General features: G+C 40.6%; 7 protein-coding genes across 7 annotated transcripts; 3 read left to right on the plus strand and 4 right to left on the minus strand.

Annotated features, from left to right (window-relative positions):
* Nucleotides 1–501: 501 nt before the first annotated feature.
* EAF02_010739 (uncharacterized protein) lies at nucleotides 502–2,127 on the plus strand (the record flags this gene model as incomplete). The annotated part of the gene is made up of 2 exons (XM_038906787.1): nucleotides 502–1,033; nucleotides 1,568–2,127. The coding sequence occupies 2 exons, from the start codon at nucleotides 502–504 to the stop codon at nucleotides 2,125–2,127; spliced, it is 1,092 nt and encodes a 363-aa protein (XP_038753335.1).
* A 1,666-nt stretch (nucleotides 2,128–3,793) lies between these two features.
* On the minus strand, nucleotides 3,794–4,885 carry EAF02_010740 (uncharacterized protein; the record flags this gene model as incomplete). The annotated part of the gene is made up of 3 exons (XM_038906788.1): nucleotides 3,794–4,068; nucleotides 4,092–4,573; nucleotides 4,605–4,885. The coding sequence occupies 3 exons, from the start codon at nucleotides 4,883–4,885 to the stop codon at nucleotides 3,794–3,796; spliced, it is 1,038 nt and encodes a 345-aa protein (XP_038753336.1).
* A 2,135-nt stretch (nucleotides 4,886–7,020) lies between these two features.
* EAF02_010741 (uncharacterized protein) lies at nucleotides 7,021–7,536 on the minus strand (the record flags this gene model as incomplete). Its single annotated transcript, XM_038906789.1, has 1 exon — nucleotides 7,021–7,536. The coding sequence occupies one exon, from the start codon at nucleotides 7,534–7,536 to the stop codon at nucleotides 7,021–7,023; it is 516 nt and encodes a 171-aa protein (XP_038753337.1).
* Nucleotides 7,537–9,359: 1,823 nt separating this feature from the next.
* EAF02_010742 (uncharacterized protein) lies at nucleotides 9,360–10,377 on the minus strand (the record flags this gene model as incomplete). Its single annotated transcript, XM_038906790.1, has 3 exons — nucleotides 9,360–10,003; nucleotides 10,092–10,107; nucleotides 10,258–10,377. 3 exons carry the CDS (start codon nucleotides 10,375–10,377, stop codon nucleotides 9,360–9,362), a joined length of 780 nt encoding a protein of 259 aa, XP_038753338.1.
* Nucleotides 10,378–10,849: 472 nt separating this feature from the next.
* EAF02_010743 (uncharacterized protein) lies at nucleotides 10,850–11,911 on the minus strand (the record flags this gene model as incomplete). Its single annotated transcript, XM_038906791.1, has 1 exon — nucleotides 10,850–11,911. One exon carries the CDS (start codon nucleotides 11,909–11,911, stop codon nucleotides 10,850–10,852), a length of 1,062 nt encoding a protein of 353 aa, XP_038753339.1.
* A 206-nt stretch (nucleotides 11,912–12,117) lies between these two features.
* EAF02_010744 (uncharacterized protein) lies at nucleotides 12,118–15,701 on the plus strand (the record flags this gene model as incomplete). Its single annotated transcript, XM_038906792.1, has 3 exons — nucleotides 12,118–12,144; nucleotides 12,194–15,443; nucleotides 15,550–15,701. 3 exons carry the CDS (start codon nucleotides 12,118–12,120, stop codon nucleotides 15,699–15,701), a joined length of 3,429 nt encoding a protein of 1,142 aa, XP_038753340.1.
* Nucleotides 15,702–17,651: 1,950 nt separating this feature from the next.
* Nucleotides 17,652–18,200, plus strand: EAF02_010745 (uncharacterized protein; the record flags this gene model as incomplete). Its single annotated transcript, XM_038906793.1, has 1 exon — nucleotides 17,652–18,200. The coding sequence occupies one exon, from the start codon at nucleotides 17,652–17,654 to the stop codon at nucleotides 18,198–18,200; it is 549 nt and encodes a 182-aa protein (XP_038753341.1).
* Between the last annotated feature and the right edge of the window lie 186 nt (nucleotides 18,201–18,386).

The following is an 18,386-nucleotide window of genomic DNA, read 5'->3' on the forward strand; positions in this document are numbered from 1 at the left end:
ATCATGAACGGCCATCAGTATCTCTCTTGCAGGAAGAATGGCAAGTACATGTCTCATTCATCGAGGATCATTCTGACTCTTACCTTCATCGGCTGTAATTCGGCTGATATTGGTTGTACCGCGTCGACAATATCTCAATCATTTCTTTCAACCTTCCAATCCAAGCTCATATATGCGCATAATCTTTGTCACAAGAAAAGCAAAACATTACTTGTATGTAATGTCTACCTGGTGGTCGTCCAATCTGATAAGCTAAGCCTTCTCGAGGCTTTCTATCACGGACAATCATCCGAACCTCAAATGTGGGGAAAGGTTCCACTAAAATTTTACGCCTTTAAATAGACATATGCTTACTAGACGTTCTTTCTTATCTTGTTACTCATCATATAGATTCCATTTTGATTCTTTATTGCTTTTCAAACTGCGTGGAAGATGACAACTCGGATACAGGTAGACCTCTTCATTTAATCGATCAATCCCGTCTCAATTTATCAAGCAAGTATGGTCGACTCAACTTCACAACCCCTTCGTTCAAACCTCCCCGAAACCCTCCATATCCTCCGTCTCGATCCAATCCATACACCCTCACCCGATTTTTCGTCGCTCCCAATCCCTTATACCGTCACCGAACTACCCAATCCTCCTCCAAAAGGTGACGAACTAATGACATATCTCAAACCCGTCCATGTATTAATCTCCACCCGTTTCTTCCTCACCTCATCCATTCTATCCCAACTACCAAATTTGAAGCATATAGCGATTCTTGCCATTGGAACAGATCATATCGATATCGCTTATTGTAAAGAACATGGGATTTCGGTATCAAATGTCCCAGCGGCAAGTAACGAAGCGGTGTCAGAACATGGGTTAACGTTGTATATGGCGCTTAGGAGAAATGTAGTAGGGATGCATGAGAGAACTAGAGAGGGAAAAGAATGGAAGGAAAAGGGAAGTTTAAGTGAGCATTTCTATGGGGGATTGATGACAGGATTTAAGGGGGAAGTGGTGGGAATTGTAGGGGGTGGAGAGTTAGGTAAGATTGCGGTTTCATTTTCTTGGGGTTGTTTTTGAGAGATTAAAGCGAAGGAGTGATTGAAGCGTAGTTGCTTCATGCTTCTCTTATAACCATCTATTAGTAGGAGGTATTGCCTAGGTGATATCGTCAAAGTTGACCAGATCATGTGATATGGCAGTCTATTGAGCTCTCGTCTCCTTTTCAAACCAAGGTAGTCAGTAGTCTGAATGGAGTATTCCCTATGAGCCTCAGAGTATTCAATATTCCGGGCTGCAGTCTAACAATATAAATTCCTGAGGATCTAAAGAAATTAGAGATCTAAAAAATTCAATATTCCAATCGAATTCAATACCTCAAATGATTGGAGATTTTGATAATCTGCATTGTGAATTGCGGTTCGGAATATTAAACACCCTGATAAAAACTGAGTGCTCAAATGGGCTTCCGGATTGAAAGCTTCTGGTTCTTTCACTGTCGGACTGGGCCACTGGAGACTATGCCCGCAATCCCACAACACCAAGCACACGAACCATAAAAACTAATAAATCATAGGAAATCGAATAGCAAACCTTTGTCGAGCCTTAGGAATGACCGTTCATATGTGTGAACGAAAAGGTGTTGCCGAATCCGAAACTCGTCCAAATTATACCCCATTCACCACCGTCATGAAAACCAGTACCGTTCTCTTCCTCTCTCTCCCCTTGACACCCACTACCGAAAATATGATTGCCTCGGCGGAACTATCAATAATGAGACCAGATACTCTCATCATCAATATCGCACGAGGAGGAATAGTCAATGAGGAGGATTTAGTAGATGCATTGAAGCAAGGCAAAATTGCAGGAGCCGCAACGGATGTTTATGTAGAAGAACCAGCCGGAGAAAGTAGTGCGTTAGTGAAAGCAGCGAGAGATAGCGAGTTGCGGGATAGTGGAAGATTAATCTTGAGTCCGCATGTTGCTTTGTATGGAATAAGTAGTGTGGAGAAATTGAGGAGGGTTGTGACGGAAAATATCAAAGGGTGGTGTGTAGGGTGTTTGATGGGAATGTCGTGGGCTGATTACTTAAGGGGTAACGTACAGTATAGGAATAGAAAGGCTGAGGCTACATGACGTGCGGTATTGGTGCCTCCCAGGCAGTCACATATCAAAGAATCAATTCAAGTTAACACCATTCAAATCATCGATATTCATTATTCCGATCGCCGGATACTCAATTGAATTCACATACTGAGAGGGTCTTTCGGTTTTGATCTCTCTTTTTCGTAGATTCTCAATTGAAACAACCGAGTAAATGATCAAAAGATGGTCTTCAATTTTATTATTATTATTATTATTATTATTATTATTATTATTATTATTTATTAATTATTATTATTATTATTATTATTATTATTATTATTATATTAATTATTATTATTATTATTATTATTATTATTATTATTATTATTATTATTATTATTATATTATTATTATTATTATTATTATTATTATTATTATTATTATTATTATATTATTATTATTATTATTATTATTATTATTATTCATGTTTTATTCTACATCAAAATTTCCACAGCTTTATATATATCAATTACAAAGGAGCCAAAGGAAACTAATTCTACCAAGAGCAGTCTTACATCGATTGATAGCTATGAAACAGGCTACAGCAATTATATCGCTTATCATCAGCAATTTGGGTTATCAAAATAACAAGCTGGATTGCTTATATAGCAGCGCTAAGGAACTATATCACTTTTTTAAATGCATTATAAATAATTTAAAGTGTTCAGATTAGTCTTTGTCTTTGTAGAAATGCAATCTAATAAGTAGGCGATTACATATATCAAGAAACTCTTATATACATCTAGCAAGCTTACTCAGTTGATTACTAACTCAGAATTCTATACTCAAATTTATTTTAACTATTAAAGGATCTTTAGAAAGCAATAATCTTTCAATAAAGCTTACTATCTACCCCTTATAAACTCATTACTCAATTGATTATTTGAATATATTATATCTTTAAAAACCGCAAACCTAATATACAATACAAGAGCCCTACTGCTCGGCTAAACAAATAACAACTCATTTTTATTTCTTCTTTTTTACTATAAGGATTGAAGCCCACAACGAGCCTATCCATTTGGGAATCAAGCTCTATCTCAATAACAATCCGGATCAGATGTTCCCTTCTAGAAACAGAAATGGATCGCATCTACAGAAAAACGAATAGCCCCTGGTATTGAAGTTAAATTGCTAAATTCGATTGCGACAATTATGCTGCTCAAATAGTTCCTTATCTTAGCACATCTAAATACCCTTAGGGAGATTCAAAACAGATGTTAATTAATATAAATAAATAAATAAAATAAATATATATATCAATCTATGTCTAACTACAAATTACCCCAACCAACCCGTTCTATAAGACTCTGAGTTATTCATCGAATCATTAATCCTGGTGCGCATTCCCAATCCGCACCATCTACCAAAACCACTCCAGATCAGCAGGTCTATCATCCAAAGCCCACGATTTCCATCTCTCCAAAAGCTCAATTTCTCCCTCTGTAATGGCAAACCAGGAATTCTTCCTACACCATGCGTTGAAGAGCTTAGCCGTTCTCCATTCATGGTGCATGGAATTATCGCATCTGTAGAGGAGTATCGACGAGGAAGAGTTTCCAGGGGTGGCCGTTGATGGTGGTTGTTGGACTTGGTGAGGATCAGGATCGGGATGAAGGAGATGAGGGAATCGAAGGCGTTGAAGAAGTTGAAGGTGTCAATAAACCAGACGGCATGTCCTCCTCTTCATCCTCAGCATCATCCTCAAATGTAGGTCAGGGTGGGCTGAGGGAGCCAATGGTGATTCAACAGGTACCCATTCACTTGAAGAAGTTGAAGGAGTCAAGAAACCTGATTCCATTTCATCTTCATCTTGACTTTCATCTTCATCTTGATCTTCATTTTCATCTTTATCACCGGCCTCAATCTTAGCAGCAGTCGTTTCTGCATTTTCCAAAATATCCTTCAGCTTTCTTCCAATCCCTCCAATCGCTCAACTGAATCGGTCACTTCACGGATTCTTGATCTCAGAGAGCTTGGAAGGCTAACGGGGATTTTTGACCGGAGTTTGGTAAAATGAAATGGAGAAAGAGAAAAAGTCGGGGATCTTGTTTCGTCTGCAATAGCACGCTTATCCAGATGGGTCGGCCTTTCTTCCTTGGTGTCAAAGTCCACGAAATTGAGGAAAAGACGTTTTTTTACTTGGGACGAGGGAGATTGACTTTCTGAATGTTTGAGATCGGAAGAAATTTCTATTTCTTTCTTATCTTCTGCGTCGGTATCGGCTTTGTATATTTCCTTTGGTTTACATATTATTGTCTTGTATGAGTGTGGTTTGTCCGACCCCGTGGCAATATTGTGTTCAATTCCGTTAAGTGGTGAGGAATTGTATTTGATGGATGCGGGGATTTTTTCCCGAATAGGTTGTGGAGGGAGGGGTTTCTTCCCTTTTCTCTTCGTTCTCAGTAGCGTTCTTTCTCTTCTTCCCAAAAAGCATCTGTAGATGCTCCAATGTGATATCTGCCCACAATTCACCAATCTCGCAAATAGCGCCAACCAAAGGCCAGTTTGGTTGTTCGGTGAATATAAATGCGAGGAACTTGAACTTTCCCCTCTGCTTCAAACCCGAAATTTTAATTGCTTTGCTGGCAAGTTGATAGACGCCATAGAAGACGAGGAATTCTAGATCTAGGCTCATCAGAATTGAGAGCGATACGAGAATTTTTCTCGTATTCTTCCAAGGATAAGGTTGAGAGGTGGCGGTTTTGTCATTAGAAGAAGGGTAGAATGAGGATATTTTTTTAATCATCATCGAGGATAGAGAGATATGCTGTGATGATGCTGAGTGCTAGTGATAGTAATAATAGGTGGGTGGATAATGTTTGGAGTGAAGATATACATTGATGGACTTGGGGAGAAGTCATGTTTGCTGGATTCGTCATGTTTGCTGGATTCGCCATGGTTATCTCTGGTTTGTGTGTACAGTATATGTGAAGGTATCCGTAAAGGTATGCGCGAACGAGTTCCTGAATGTTGGTACGAAGTTGAAGATAGCAAAATTTCTCAAATGCGGGGGGAGCAACCTTTATATAGAAATTTATCTGCGAACCAGCCAAGTCCCAAGAACAGATCTACACGCTAAAGACAAACCGTTGGATCTAATCCAGAGAATTCATTATCTTAGACTTTTGTAGTAATTGACGAGCTCTACAGTGGAAGGACCTAGCCTGGATAGGCATAAATTGTACAATAAGATCGGTTTTCATGCGCTTAGCGGCATGGTCTAGCTCAATGATAGTCCAGGTCGTTAACATAAATTTCAGGTTTCTTCTACCTTTGGGGTTTGAGTTGGTGCTAAATATTAACTACTGATATCTAGTCTACGAGCTAAGAGATTTAAGTCTCTTTCTGTGTGGGGGAGACAGATTTATGAGTCTAATATCTTAGTTTTCATGCTAGTCGTGCGCTAAAATGAGGGGGACAGATATGACATCTCGCTTAAACGAAGGTGCGAAGAAGCTTTGAGAGACATAATTTCATGATCGTGGTCCGTCATGGATAATCTAGATAATTTATCTATGTAGTTAATCTTTTTAGGGATAAAGATTCATTATTTTCTCATTCAGGATCCATTTCATCTACAATTTCTCTTCTTTGATGATAAGGTCATTCCAAATTATGAATTATATTGTGTGTTGAGATTTACGTCACAAACTTTCACTTTATTCTGGTTGGAATATTTTTCCGATAATAAAACTTTGTTGAAAACTTAAAGTTCCAATGACAAACTATCAGACTTGTGCGTTCGGGCGGTTGTGCAATTCTTTGGACTTAGATAGTAATATGGTGTAATGTTTTCATCACTTTAGCTTCAACGGTTTCTTTCTTGTCTTCAAAGGTGAAAGTGAGGAAAGGCTGAGATCACAGGACAACGTATACTTTTTTGCTTTAAGAGAGGCCTTGGGTGGAAGAAAAGTTTAACTTCTAGGACAAGATAGCCTAGAGCTCTGAATTCTAGTCTTCGTTTGATATGACATTCCGGCTTGTGCTACTGCAGGCATATTAAAGATACTACCTATTTTTAGATCAAATATGTCAGTTAAAGGGGGCAGTGATTGTTCATGATGAGGATAGAATTGATAGGTGGAAGGCATAAAATAAACTTTCAGGTGGCCGATCAAAGTCTGTGATGAAATTTCTAGAACAAACATATTAGTACTAGTGTCAATGATTTACTTTGGCTATCAATCTAGCTCCATCACCAAAAGACTTGATAATCACCAATTACAATGTCAAATCCCGTGATGAGTCGGAAAATTTTCAAGACTTTATCGGTCTATAGTTGGCATGACGGATGCTTAATACTAGCACAGCCTTCTCGAAGACGACATAAGACATCCACGTCATTTACGTCCTTCGATATTCGAACATTGACAACCTCTGAAGTTTATGAAACTTCCAACGCTCAATTATAAGTCACAGAATCACTTACCCAGCAGATAAAATATATTTCAGCACGGTGTTGATCACAAGAGCTCCGGTCCCAGCCAATCTTGATGAACGTTATTGTCCTAATTAATAGTGTTTCCTCATCTTTCCGGAGACAATGAAAACATTCAAAAAAACGTCTTCAGAAAGAAGAACAATATTTGAATTATGTTAATGTAGTGACAAAGACAATCCTTGAGAGATCGATAAAATAATAGAGTGTTCACGTAGGGATTATACAAGGTAATCAGTAATGTTAAAAGAGATACATGAGAATTGTTCATGAGAACCGTATTTAATTATTTAACATTTCATCATACAAAATAGACCGTCATTAATTATCATCCAAAATTTCCTTAATCGTTCATCGTAACCGCGCTGGAGAAAATCACAGCCCAAACTTTTACCATCCCTTATTCTTCTACCTCCTCATTCTCTTAGGTAGACTGCGTGTCCTCACAACTTGACAGGTTTCTTTGAAACTTGATCTGCCTTTTCACTACCAGTTGTCTTTAAACTGCCGGTTGTCGTTCCACTACCAGTTGTCTTTAAGCTACCAGTTGTCGTTCCACTACCAACTGTCTTTACACTACCAGTTGTCTTTAAACTGCCGGTTGTCGTTCCACTACCAACTGTCTTTACACTACCAGTTGTCTTTTCACTATCAGTTACCATCTCACTACCAGTGACCTTCTGAACAGCCTTGGTCATTCTCCCTTCTTCAACTCGTCTCTGTTCATCCATAGACCTGTTCGAGGCAATGCGAGCGCGAATATTTTGTATGGCGATAGCAAAAATGATGATGAAAAAAAAGGCGATTGAGACACCTGCAATGTAGGCGGGCCTTTGCTCGTCACTTATGGATTTTGCATCATGTATTGGAATACATGATCTCAAGGTGATAGCTCTGGCGCAAGTGCTATTTTTGGAGGTGATTCCGGCGTAAAAGTTATCGGTGCTGTTGGAATTCATGGTGTTGTTGGGATTCATAGTTATGGTTTGGTATATGTTGAGTTGAATTTGATCGTTTGTGTAGAAAGTGATTATGTAGAAAGCGATTGTGATAAAGCGATTGTGTATAAAGCGATTGTATATATGTATATTATATAAGTTGAATGATAGATTCGCGAATGTTTGTGAAAGAGTGATTGGGTATGATCAGAACGTGAAGAAAAATTGGGGAAATATTTATATGCGTTCGTGAAGTTGTACGCTAAGAAAAAACGATCAATATAGGGGTTACTTCATCCTATCAGATAAAGCATATAATTAGTTATCATGTTTAAAGTCTAATTTAAGGATGATCTCGAATAGTGAATGACGTTTCCCTGAGGCGCACATGTAGAATTTACTATTCAGCCTGAAACTAGTTCTGTGGTATCAATTAGCTCATGGGCGATCTGCACTAATTGCGGTATTTGAACATAGATTGTCCCATGACCGCTCGGCAATGCTTATGAGAGACATAAAAAATAAAAAATAAAAGTGTTTAGGTTTTATTCAAAGCCACAAATCATGGTTGACAGTGAGACCATATTTCGAGGTTAAATGATTTTCGAATTTGACAAGCAGATACTTCATCGAGTGCAAGGTCTTTAGAGTTTGAAAGGAGTGAACTTCAATGCTAAAGTTGTTGGCCCATTGATGACATTCAAATCTCATGACAAAGTTGAAACTGTCTGCCTTGGTAAGGTACAGTTTAGCGCGAGTAGCTATAATGAAAGACATGCTGACATTCTCTCTTGAGCAATGGTGCGACGAAGATGAAGGAGCAGCCAAGGAAGCTATAGAGAGGGGATTATAGATGACAAGACAACCCCTCATGGGATACACACTGCTTATTGCCATTTTAGGTATATAACCCGTTTAGCTGAAGATCAAAATGTGTGAATTGGGATGATATGTCAGGTACTAGTGTGGAGTGGATTCTAGCGGCTCTTGGAAGAGCGACCCTATGAATGGCATTTAGAAGTTTGTTGGGATGAATTTGTTCATCGTCATCTTAGTTTGTAACAGAACTGTAATTGAAATGTGATTTGGTCAGAGGGATGTGGGAATGACGGTACTCGAGTCTTAGTGCCTTATAAAATTAGATTACCAAGGCAATCGAATACTAGTCGAACGCTTCTTATTAGAATGTGGCCTATGGGAAAAGGTCATAGATATGCAACGAAAACTTTGAAAGACCTGTGATGAATTTTGATTGGATGATAGTAATGTTAATGAACACCATTAGAGTTTTGGATCGGCATTAGCTGACGAGGAAAACTGTAAGGAACAAAACCAATAGCTAATCAGAACATCGAAAGAACATCAGAAGAAGAGGCTAGGATAAGAAAAAATGACCTCGGGATAAATCATGGAGTACTTGCTTCTAAACTACAGAGGCAGATCAGGAACATGCATGATTTTGAAAATTCCAATCATATCTGGATTGGTAAGACAAGATACAATAATAACTTCAACAATGATGACATGTGGAATTTTACTTTCCGATATACTCATCACTTCCAAACATTATGGCAAGGATGAAAGTTTCGAAAGCTCGGAGCGATACGGTCCACTCATCTTCTCCAGCCTCTGCACGTAACTTCCATCAAGTAAACCACGTTACAAAATTTCGTTGGCTGTACTTTAGGCTATCAGTCAATTCATCAATTTAAATCCCTATATTACCAAGAATTGGCAAGTTTCTCGGAGAAGTCCAAACATCGATCTGCAGCAGTTGCCGCGTTCATTGCTTCTTTGTATCATCCCATTTTATTCCCCACGAGGAGAATATCATAAGGTGTACTTTAGATTTCATGCAACTCCACTTTATTACCCTCTACTTCCTTCGTCTCCGCTGCAAACTCAACGATTGTATGGCTAAGTATCTCCCTTTGCCTTTCAGTCACCATCCGTATTGGTACTGGTGTGGGGAATGAATAGAGTAGTAATGAGAACCAAGAATCCGTGACTTCCATCAGATCTGGGAAATATAGATTGATACCCCATTCTAATGTGAGGCCCGCTAGGTGATCTGTTATGTAATCCCGATGCGTATCTATATGGGCACAAGTTTGAGACGGGAGATCAATAGATGAACCCCACAATGTGTAACTGACAAGATTGGGTAAGAAATAACCATTCCCACCATCTGATTCCTCCTCAGAAACATGTCTTAACAACACAACTGCAATGTTTCCTCCAGCAGAATCTCCCGAAATGACGATTTTAGATGGAGAGATACCCAAATAAACAAGATGCTTGCGTGCATTAACTCCGTCTTGGAGAGCCACCGAAAATGACAAAGCGGAATCGCAGACAAGGTCGTATTGGACGAGCAGTGCATATTTAGCTTTGTGTTTGATGAGAAGCTCAGCCGCATCCGAACATTCAGATACTCGACTAGATCCGAATATGAATGAGGCACCGTCGAAGTGTAGAACGACGGTGTCTTGCTTGTCGAATTAGAATAATCTTGAGTATCGTGTGCCTCCAATCATAAATGGTATGACGGGAGCAATGGCAAGAATGTCACTTACATCTTCTCAATTCATGCTTTGATTGTTAGATATTAATCTCCTTCTGCCCCTGGATCCATCGAGAGAGGTGGTATAAGCTTGATATATATGATAGGGCAGAGAGCAACTCTGATAAATTCGTTGATCATGGCGTTGCGGTGTGTCCATTCAGAATTTTGATGTGTACATTTAGGATGTAGTAGAGACCTAGGAAAAGCATGTGGGCTGTAAGATGAATTGCTGCGATGGAGAAACATAAAGCTTTCCTAAGCTGTCGAGCGTAAAAGCCTTTCAGAGGCGGATCCATTTCGAATGTAGGGAGGAACAGGTTTCGGCAGGTGCATGATCTCGATCGCTTCCGAAGTTGAGAATGGTGTATCAAATCTACTTCAGTAATCCAAACAAAATGAATCAAATAATCGACTAGAATGCCACTTTTCATTTAACCGCAGTGTAAAAACCACGATTGCTGGATATAGACGGGAATAAAGCAGTGTGATGCCAGTGATTCAAAGATTATTCAAGTACCACTTGTCACCGTTCTGTCTACACTTGTAGAAATTAGGATTTTGAGAGGTGCATCAGCATCATGTTTGGTAACCAACACTTGTGTATGTTGGGAGCGTAGCTCTACCGTGCCCCTTTAAAAGCACGAACCTATCAACTTGATCAGAATGTTGTATTCGGATCACTGCGTAATCATTTGTATACTTATTCATGCCTTTGGTGGAAAATGTATCACTTGTTCTATAGGGTATCATCTGAATCTCGAAACCAAATCAATCCATTCCAGGAAGCCCTTCAGTCCCACCAATCTTTTCCCAAAATGCTTCAAAGTCGACTCCTTGTGATTCGAACATTACTTTGGCCTTCTCCATTGTGATCTTTTGCTGTTCAGGACCAAATCCTTCCGGTTTCGATGATTCGAACTGAACCAATTCAATCCATTTGAAGAAAAGGTTTTCCTTCCCCATCAATGTCAATTCATCCTTGAAAGTTGTTATTTTCTTCCTTCCCAACTCTTCCTTACTATTTGGGTCGATAGGAGCCTCAGTTTGAACCATCCATCCATAAGCTGCGTGCCATGCGAAGACAGTCGTCTTGAAATCTTGAAGATCCATAGTCTTCTTATCCACCATTTTTGTAGCTTGAATCATAGCTTTCCAATCCAAATCCCATTCTCTGTTCAACATCAAATATCCGGTCTTTTGTGACAACCATAATGGCTCAATCGCCTTTCTGACATTCGATGACATTAATTCTTTCCCAGTTTCATTATCTTCCTTCAAGAAATCCCCAATTGTTTGATCCCATTTTCTACTACGGCGCACAACAATCTCACTTTCGCGGAAACCTACTCCTAATCTCCATGACACTGGGTTACCGATTGTTCGTCCCAGAAAGAAATCTCGAGGCCATGGCCAAACAAAAATATATAGAAGTAAATCGATCATAAATATTGAAGCACGACGTAAAATCTCGTATCCTGTATCATTCAATGGTATCTTATGAGTTTGAATGGTCGTCTCGTTGTAATTCCCCATCATCGAAAAACAAATCTTCATGTAAAAGGGGAAGACAGTAGAAGCGCGCCATAGGAGTCCTACAACAATTGCAACATTCATAAGCACCGGAACCAAGAAGATCTTCTTTTTGAAATCTGCGGGATGTTTGTCGATATGCGCAATGTAAATATGATACTTCGAGAGCTTCTCTAGGAATGGTTGAAGCTTTGGAGGAGGCCGTGTAAAGGGGGCAGGAGGTTCATCTGAAGTGGTTGGGGATGATCTCTTAGCAGAGGTAGTATTAAACGTCCTCTTCGACTTCGCTTTAGGAGGCATAATGATCCGTAGATACAAGAATGTATTAAAAATTATGTGGTTGTGAAGTTTAATTTGTATGGAATGTGAATGGGAAGGGCTGGAACAATGTCTCGGAATATTGAAATGCGTAGTTAGTGCATTTCGGTAACCGTAAATTCCTTCAATCATCATGATGGCAACTTTATGAAAATTGTTTAAATATTCATTGAAACGACAATGCAATCATGAGGAGGGGTCGCAATTTAATAAAGGTATGGAACTTAAATCTTATAAGATTTTATGATAATCTAATCAATATAGGAAACATCAGCTCCATCAGTATGCGCTTTTTGTTGGCATCGACTTGGAGGAATTGGCCCTACTTCACATACACAGCGTCGATTTTTACAGTCCTCTGATTCGAGATCAAAACCACCCGCCGAAGGTACTGCGGTGCGAGAATCTGAAGAGTATGAATCAGCTCCACTTGCGCAGCCCAAGGCACCTGTCACACCATGGCGTCCTGGACCTGGAATGGGAAGTGGCTTCAGTAAGCCGGCCTTTGGAGGCTCTAAAATTCCAGGAGTAGGACCTTCTGCTAGCTTCGGTCGTCCAGCTGCTGGAATTCCTATGAAGTCAAGAATACCAGACCCTCCCAAACCAGAGCGACCTGCACAGCCTTCTGCCGAAGAAGAGTTCCATGTAAGTCAACAACGAAAAGTCGAGATACATTCAGGGCCGGGACCAGAGACGAATAGAGCCTTTAGACCCATACCACGTTCACAAGAGGAGAAAATTGAGATAGCTAAGGCCGCTGCGAAAAGGAAGGAGGCTATGGATATACATGCGACGAATAAGCAGCACACTGTACAGGATGCGCCTTTGCGATTTTTTGAGAAAGACGACTCTCGTATTCGTAGTCAGACTTCCAGTCAAATAATCAATGACTCAACCGAAACTCCTACTCAACCTGAAAGCATTGAAGAAAGCTCCGAAGATGCATCCACATGGACTCAATTGAGAAAGAAGATAGAAGAGAATCGACCGCCGCCACCAGTTAAACCACCACAAGATCCTATCACTGAGGCTCAAACCAGAAGAGAACAGGAAGCTAGTTCGGGGACTTATACGCCGCTGAGAAGTAGACTTCCATCAGAAAGAGGTCGCTTTACAGAAGTTCCAAGAGCGGACATGTGGAGTAGGCCAAATAGTTATAATAAAAGTAATAACATGGCCAAAACCCCACAAACGAGTCCCATGAATGATTATCAACCCCCGCAAAACAATGGTTATAACAGATCCATATTCAACTCACATCCTGCCACAGATTCTCAACCCGTACGTCCAGCTCAATCAGCACAATCAGCTCGCAGTATGTTGAAACCTCTTGGATCTTTTGGACCTTCACTTGGCTCAGGTTTTGGTAAGGCTGGTGGAAGTAGTTTCAAGATTCCCGGTTTGACAAGCCCAAGCCCATTGGTTGAGTCAGTGAGACCTCAGGAAGTTGAAGATGCGGTTGAGAAGCCTGCCGAAAAACAGGTTGCTTATAGTCCACTAGCGACAGAGCCGGAGGAGTCGAATGTGCGTGGAAAAGTCATCAACGAATTTTCATCTCCAGCGGAATTAGAAACGAGGCACAGAAGATTATCGGGACGTTGGGGAGTTGACGAAGATGCCGGGAACAATCCAAACCACAGAGATCACTCGTTGCCAAGAAATGCCCATAGTAAGCAAGCCAAAAAGGCAGCTAGGAGACAGCGAGAAATAAAAACGGACCAAGACGAAGATGAAGCGAGTGAGTTAGCTGCTGAGCGAGCAGAACTCAAAAGGCAAAGAAAGCGTGAAAAGGCAGAAAAGAAAGCAGCTGCACCAATCCCTATGATTTTGCCAGAGTTCATTAGCGTCTCGAATTTAGCCGTCGCACTCAGAGTCAAGCTTGAAGATTTCCTCGACAAATTGGAAGAATTAGGTTTCGAAGGTGTTAATCATGATCACATTTTGAATGCTGAAAATGCTGGACTTATTGCTATGGAATACAATTTCGAGGCCATCATTGAAAGAGGTGAGTCTGAAGATTTGAAAGCTAGACCTCCAGCCGAAGATCCTTCAATACTACCTCAAAGAGCTCCGGTTGTTACTATCATGGGACACGTCGATCATGGTAAAACTACAATTCTTGATTATCTACGAAAATCTTCCGTTGCGGCATCAGAACACGGCGGTATTACACAACATATCGGAGCATTTTCTGTACCTATGCCTTCAGGGAAAACGATTACTTTCCTCGATACTCCTGGTCATGAAGCTTTCTTGAGTATGCGCCAAAGAGGTGCTAACGTTACTGATATTGTGATTTTGGTTGTTGCAGCAGATGATAGTGTTAAACCACAAACGATTGAAGCTATCAATCATGCCAAAGCAGCAAAGGTACCAATCATTGTCGCAATCAACAAAATCGATAAGCCTGAAATTGATATTGAGCGAGTGAAACAAGATCTTGCTCGTCATGGTGTCGATGTCGAAGATTTTGGTGGTGACACTCAAGTCGTATGTGTAAGTGGCAAGACTGGAAGAGGAATGGATGATTTGGAAGAAGCCGCTGTTACTTTATCCGAAATTCTTGATATGCGTGCCGAAAGAGATGGTCCAGCAGAAGGTTATGTCATCGAAGCAAGTATCAAGTCTATGGGTAAGGTTGCTACAATCTTGGTTAGAAGAGGTACCATGCGACCGGGAGATTTTATCGTCGCTGGTAAAACTTGGGCTAGAATTAGATGTCTACGCAATGAAGCCGGTATGGAGATTGAAGAAGCCGGTCCAGGTACACCAGTGGAAATCGATGGATGGAGAGAACAACCATCTGCTGGAGATGAAGTTCTTCAAGCACCTGATGAAGCAAAGGCCAAGAGTGTTATCGAATTCAGACTTGAGAAAGAGGAAAGGGATAAATTGGCCGCGGATATGGAAGCTATCAATGAGAACCGCAAAATTGAACACGATAAACGCGAACGTGAAAAGGCAGAGAAGGAATCTGCTCTTCTTGGCGAAGAAGTCGAGAAAGATGATTCTTCTACTCCTAACAAAGATCCTACCGGTCCTAAACCTGTCTACTTTGTCATCAAAGGAGACGTGAGTGGATCCGTCGAAGCAGTAGTCGATCAATTGAACGCAACTGGTACTAAAGAAGTAGAACCTATCGTTCTTCGATCTGGAGTCGGTAAACTCAGTGAATCTGATATCGAACATGCTGCCACTGCAAAAGGTTACGTTATTAACTTCAACACTGAAGTTGAACCGAACATTGCCCAATTTGCTGCGCACAACAAGGTTAAGATCTTGGACCATAACATCATCTATAGATTGATGGATGATGTAAGAGCTGAGATGTCGAAATTCTTACCACCGTTGGTTACACAAAGAGTATTGGGTGAAGCTGTTGTGGCACAAATCTTCGATATCAATATCAAAGGAAGGAAATATAGGAGTGTAGCAGGTTGTAAGGTTCGTAATGGTACCGTGTCTAAGGATGATAGATATAGGGTACTGAGAGATGGGGAGAAGGTGTTTGATGGTATGTCATTGCTTATTGTTTCTTTTGATTCTCATCATTACCTTGCCATTGCCCAGCTCCCGTTTCAAGGAGCAATTAGAATTTAATATACTAACTCGGTTGATAGGCAAACTCGAATCGCTCAAGAACGTAAAGAAAGACGTTTCGGAAATGAAAAAGGGTGGTGAATGTGGTATGGGATTTTCAGGATGGACAGACTTCCAAATCGGAGATCAAATACAGGCATATGAGGAGAAGCAGGAGAAGAGATATTTGTAATTCCTTGTAGAAGTAGTTGTGAGGATTTGATACGTATCAATATAGATTTCCACTCGCATTTGCGGAGGTCGAAGATGAGAGATAGGAGATGGATGACTGAATGAATGAATGGATGAGAAAAGTTTATACCGCATGATTATATGAAAGGACAGATGGTTTTTATGTATAGATACTAGATTAGTAGATTCTGTCTTCAATTCACTCACTGCTCTTGTATGGATCGAAGATTCTTTGATTTCATTTCATTTCATCAAAGAGATGGATGGATTTATCTCACCTCGTCTATTGACTCGGAGAACAAATAGATCGAAATTTATCAACTCATAAATCCGATAATAAATCAACTACACAAAAAATCATAAAAGTTAATAGTATTAAACAAATCCTTAACTAGCCTCTAACTGCAATACTATCCAAATTTCCAATTCTCCAACTCGAATCGGAACAATTAAATTGGTGAGAGGGGTTTCGCTAGTGGTCAATTCTGGCCTGTTTTTTTCTTGTATGGATACTATGTAGGTAGAGGTCAGAGGATAGATAGCTAGCCAATTCCTTGCTTCAGATGATTACTCGCTCGAATGAATCTCAAGGAATGGAAAGTGTGGTTTGTATACGGAATTACGGAGTACTCATGATCACTCAGAGAATCTGGAGTCTCGACGATAGCATCAAAAGATATTTCTACAAGTAACCTAAACCCACTTCTTCCCATTGCATTGCAATTCCCACTCCAACTCCTACACTACATCTACATCCCCATATACAACCACATCAATATCCCCATTCCTAGGCCTTGGTTGTAGATGTTGATGCGGATGTTGATGCTGATGTTAATGTTAATGTTACAGGCGAGTATGATATACCTAGGTAGAGGGGGGGTAGTGTAGTCTAGTAAGTCGACTGAGTCTGTGCTCTGACACGAAACGAAACGGAACGGAATGGAACGAAACTCGTTTCCTGACCACTTCGCATGGAATAACCTTATGATATTCATGATATGATATGATGGTTGTTGGATTCATATTCGTCCGATATATAATATATAATATATAATGTTTGATATTTGAGTTTATTTTTTTTTTGAAACGGAGTACGTGGGGATTGATGGGTGCCTAAGTACTCGGTTGGCATGGATGGATGGATGGATGGATGGTGCTTTGGTGGTTGTTTCAGGATTTGGGAGCGAGGGAGAGGATGAAACTTTTCTTTACTTTTCTTGGGAATGAGAGGTGAGTTTTGATGTGTGGATTGTGTGGTTTCGCGGTCGAGGCATGATGCGAAATGAATAATGCATGATGCATGATTGATCGACGATGGATGAGGAGGGAGGAGGAAAGTAAGGTAAGGTAAGGTAAGGTAGGTGAGGTGAGGTGAGATTTTGTTGCGAGGTTTGTGTGTGTGTGTGTGTCACTGATGTTTTCGCATCGGATGGATGGATGTGGGTAGGTAGGTAGGTAGGTAGGTAGGTATTGAACGATGAGAAAGGAGAGGGGTTATGATTTCAACTAATTATCCGAGTATTATATTGTATTGTATTGTATTGTGTTTGGAGGTTTGATTTGGCTATTTAATTGAATTTGTTTCTTTTCGGATTCCTTGGATTTGAATCTGAATCTGGGTCTGCATTTGGATCTGCATTTATATTGATATTTATATTTACATTGGATCTACCAGATTATATCACACCACATCTGCAAGTCCTCGACGAGATAATTACTCAATACAACGACACCTCGAATTTCTCCGATACGAAAAAACACAAAAGATAAATAAAACCTTGTTTCTATGTTGAGCTTGTAGATCTACACATTCACATTCACATCTTCATATTGATTTCTATTCAGCTAGGCTGGGAAGAGAGAGATATATTACATCACAAACTACACCCGGGAAACGACCTTTTAAAAAAGAAACACACACCTAAAAAACACCTCTTCGGAAAAAATAATTATGAAATCAGCCCTCACCTACCTCTACAGCAGCACCAAAAGCGCCGCGGAGGAACGCTCCCAAAATCGAGAATGGAGACGGACGTATGATGGGAATGGTGGGTATCGGGTTAGTAAGTTGGGGGTTGGGGAACAGAGGGAGAGGAGATTTACGATTGGAGGGTTGGGGGGTGGGAGTGGGAGTGGGAGTGGGAAGGAGAGGGGGGATGGGGATGTGGGTGAGAGGAGGAGGGAGAGGGAAAAGGAGAAGGAGAAGGAGAGGAGGTTTACGATTGGGGATTGGGGATGGGGATGGAAAGGAGGAGGGAGGAGGGAGAGGGGGAAGAGGAGAGGGATGGGGATGGGGATGGGGATGGGGAGGGGGAGGGGAGATGATAAGTGGATTACGATTGAGGAGATGGATGGGGATGGGGATGGGGATGAGGAGGGAGAGGGGAATATGGATGGGCGCGGAGAGGGAAGAGAGGGAGGAGGAGTGGGGAGAAGAGAAAAGGAAAGAGAGAGAGGAAGGTGGAGGAAAGTGTTATTTCCATGTTTCAACCTGCTTTGAAGAGAGGGGATTTTTGATTTGGGGGGAGGGAGTTTTGGATGATGGGAATGGAAGATGGAGTTTTCTTTGTTTGCTGGGTGGTTATTAGTTAATGAGGGGTTTGCCATGGAATCTGATAGAAAACAATCTGTTTGATTTCTTCTTATTTTAATTTGTGTGGATTGATTAGAATGGAATGATGAAACT

Source organism: Botrytis sinoallii (assembly GCF_014898435.1).
Source record: "Botrytis sinoallii strain Bc 23 chromosome Unknown BSIN_027, whole genome shotgun sequence".
NCBI lineage: Eukaryota > Fungi > Ascomycota > Leotiomycetes > Helotiales > Sclerotiniaceae > Botrytis > Botrytis sinoallii.